At 41.5% G+C, this 3,235-nt stretch overlaps 1 protein-coding gene across 1 annotated transcript; it reads right to left on the bottom strand.

Annotated features, from left to right (window-relative positions):
• Positions 1–1,544: 1,544 nt before the first annotated feature.
• Positions 1,545–2,494, bottom strand: LOC117651724. Its single transcript, XM_034396027.1, has 5 exons — positions 2,347–2,494; positions 2,080–2,241; positions 1,878–1,994; positions 1,739–1,796; positions 1,545–1,658 (listed from the first exon to the last, which is right to left on the bottom strand). The coding sequence occupies exons 1-5, from the start codon at positions 2,385–2,387 to the stop codon at positions 1,629–1,631; spliced, it is 408 nt and encodes a 135-aa protein (XP_034251918.1). The 5' UTR covers positions 2,388–2,494; the 3' UTR covers positions 1,545–1,628.
• Between the last annotated feature and the right edge of the window lie 741 nt (positions 2,495–3,235).

Raw genomic sequence — 3,235 nt, 5'->3', positions numbered from 1 at the left:
TCCACATGTATCCTAGCCCTTGCAATACTGGTTGTATTTCTCACTTGGGCAGGAGTGAACTGGGCTGTATTTTTGAAGGGCGGAATATTTAAAGTAACACCAGGCGGCTACATATCATGAACAAGGAACCCTTTGTCAGCTAAAACAAGATCACCAGGTTGTAATTTGTCCAATACTCCACACTCATGCATTATAGTTTTATCAGAATTGCTTTCAGGGTACAAATCAGATACAAAAGTTATGGTACCGTTAGGTGCCACAGCAACAGCTCCTTTTGCAGTGCTGTATCCTTTACTAGCCAGGGGAAGGCCTTCGGCCTCGATGCTGAGCTTGATTCTGCTGGAGATGGAAATGCATTTTCATCAGTAGTAAATTTGGATGTGTTTATTTTGAAAATGAGCCTCTTTTCTTTTTGGGGGGTGATAGCCAGGAAGTATGCTTTTGCGCAAAGGATTGTGATTCGGCAATGGTTGGTTTCTCCTTGAATCGACGGAAGGCTATTTAATAATCTAAAACTAAATGTTCCAACCAATCCTAACCTAACCTAACGGGCTCGTGACAGATCTTACTCTACTCGTGACAGATCTTACTCTACTCGTGACAGATTTTATTCTCAAACTAAATGGTCCAACCAAACCTAACCTAACCTAACGGGCTCGTGACAGATCTTTCTCTACTCGTGACAGATCTTTCCCTACTCTCGACCGATCTTATTCTCAAACTAAATGGCCTATGAAGCTTGGCGTACGACTATGGAGCTTGGACTATTGAGCTTGGACTATAGAATATGGACTATGGAGCTTAGACTATGGAGCTTGGACTATGGAGCTTGGACTATGGAGCTTGGACTATAGAGTTTGGACTATGAAGCTTGGACTATGAAGCTTGGACTATAGAGCTTGGACTATGGAGCTTCGACTATGTATACGCATATGAATATAGTAAAAATAAACAGAGGAAGATACCTCTTGTAAACCAAAGGTATCAGGGGGGGGGGGGGTCGGACAAATGAGCTATTCAAAATCCCAAACAGGGTGCTTCGCTTCGCTCAGCAATAACCACTGTGAACCAAGTTTTTGTTCTTCATACCATCAGGAACCTGCACTCTCAATTCTTTACAATCAATTACAATTCTACAATTTGGGTAGGGCCCAAAGCATTCAGGCAAAGATTTTTTATTTTTATGTCTAGAAGGGATGTTTTTCATTGCAGACTTGAAGAGCACAGTGTGGAGAGCGCTTACCCATGTTCTGATAATCCTTGTAACAGTTGAGTCACTAATTTTAAACCAGTCACCTAATAACTCATGGGTAAATGCATGACGCAGTTTCAACAAAGTTAGCAGCAGCTGATTTTCCTTTGAAACACTCACAACTGTACTACCATCATAATAATTTAAAGGTTTAGGAAATAAACTCAAAACCCACATAAATGTTTCTCTATTGGGAAGGCCTGTGTAGTGCCTCACTTTAGCATCACTCAAAGCAGGGAACAAAAGACGGTTCTCTTCCAAAAGTAAATTAGTTTGTAACTCCTTTATCACATCTGTTGAAATAGCTTGTTTCTGGTATAGCTCTGAAATTAATTTTCTTGCCTCGTCGAGTGACTGCTTGCACTTTTGCAGCTCCTCAGAGCATCGACAGGGGTCCTTGCAGCACCTAAAATTATATTCCTTTTTTTAGAAACAAGATGTAGGAGCACAACTTAAACAAATAGAAATATGTTGGAGGCTGCTTACACTTTGCAATCCTTTGGAAATAAACTTTTTTTTGCAATGAGTTGTCTCAGCAACAGCACTGGAAAAAGAGACAAATTATTATTATTATTTTGTATTCCAATTCAAGAAAATACACTAACATAGATAGTCAGGTACATACTAAAAATCTAGCGGCACAGCTTGTGGTGACTCTCTCAATGGCCGAAGTTCACAAACACCATTAATTTCTTCCATAACTTCCCACACACCACTGGGTGACTTAATTGTGCTTGGCGGTCTGAAAGTAAATGCACAGGTCAATATTGAAAACCTCAGAGCAAAATCTTGCATAAAGGAGCACCCAGAGTTTACTTTGCACTTACTTTTGTTTTTTCTGAGGAGTCTCATGGATTGCATCACCTACATGGAAGCCGCCATCAATGGATTTAGTCGGGCTAAGCATTTCTTGTTGGCTGGGGTCATCTACACAAGCTGGGTCATCCACACAAGCCGTCACAAATTCCTCCAATGATCTACGAGGTTTTCTGCAAGTCCATGAAAATGTCAGTTTTTAATTTACGAGTCACTCATAACAGGCACAATAACAGCACAAAAATTACAAGCACATAACAAGCTCAAAGAGTACCCACTTGGTTTTTATCTTAGGAGTTACCCACAGGTGTTTGTACATGGGATTTCGTTGTCTCTTGAATATCGTTGGGCCTGCATTCTTATCCCCATCCTTAAAGTGGCAGCTGCAGACCCTGGCAGTAATTGGTGGGCTGGCCCCATTTCTTTGGATAAAAGGAAAACAAAAATGACATTAACAATGTGGCTTTTCCATTAAACGCCTCCTCATAACTCTTGAAAGACTCAACCAATTGCTGCTTTCCAAGATTTCCTTCTCCTCTGAAGAGGAGTGCAGGGGATCGTAAAGAATTTACATTTGTCCCTGGTATGGTGGTGGTTACAATCACCAACCCAGCACTTCATGTTTCTCTTTCCTGAAAAACAAGGGTATTTCTCACTTCTTGAAATGCCAATTAAACTTATTATCAATATTTACAAAGTAACCGTGGGGTGCCATAACCTACCCACGCGGAGACCTAACTCCCGAACGACTTTTTGGAAGGTATTTGGCAACCCACATGCATGGCATGTAAATCAAAATACACCCAATTATCTCTAAATCCCTCTGGAACTTACTTGTAAAGCCTTATTTCACAGTAAAACTATTAAATCTTCGGGCAAAAGCCCCCGGGCTCGTCCCGGCACCAGCGTCGCGCGAGCGTCTGCAGCGGAATCAACATGGCGGCGGTTTGTTTGGCTCGGGTTGCTAGGCAACGGTGGAGGTGCGAGTGGAGGGGGTGGGAACGTGAAAAAGGTCTATATGGTTTCCTGCAGTGTTTGATGAGCTGAACTCAAAAATAACTTCCAAATTTTTTCCAGGCTCACGCTTTACCAAATTTGGACCAAATTTGGACCAAAATTTTTGTATTGAGTTTGGTGTTGATCCCAACAGTTTTTTGTGTGCTGATA

The sequence above is a fragment of the Thrips palmi genome, unplaced genomic scaffold (assembly GCF_012932325.1).
Source record: "Thrips palmi isolate BJ-2018 unplaced genomic scaffold, TpBJ-2018v1 HiC_scaffold_6, whole genome shotgun sequence".
Classification (NCBI taxonomy): Eukaryota; Metazoa; Arthropoda; class Insecta; order Thysanoptera; family Thripidae; genus Thrips; species Thrips palmi.
The sequence above is the reverse complement of the archived record's forward strand: the minus strand, read 5'-3'. Positions and strand labels throughout refer to the sequence as shown.

Excerpts from the sequence above, each read along its gene's own strand:
- LOC117651724 (XM_034396027.1), bottom strand. The coding sequence starts at position 2,387 with ATGTACAAACACCTGTGGGTAACTCCTAAGATAAAAACCAA. Across the intron at positions 1,797-1,877 it reads GCTGTGCCGCTAGATTTTTA|TGCTGTTGCTGAGACAACTC; the intron begins GTATGTACCTGA and ends CTCTTTTTCCAG. Across the intron at positions 1,659-1,738 it reads TTTCCAAAGGATTGCAAAGT|GTGCTGCAAGGACCCCTGTC; the intron begins GTAAGCAGCCTC and ends ATATAATTTTAG.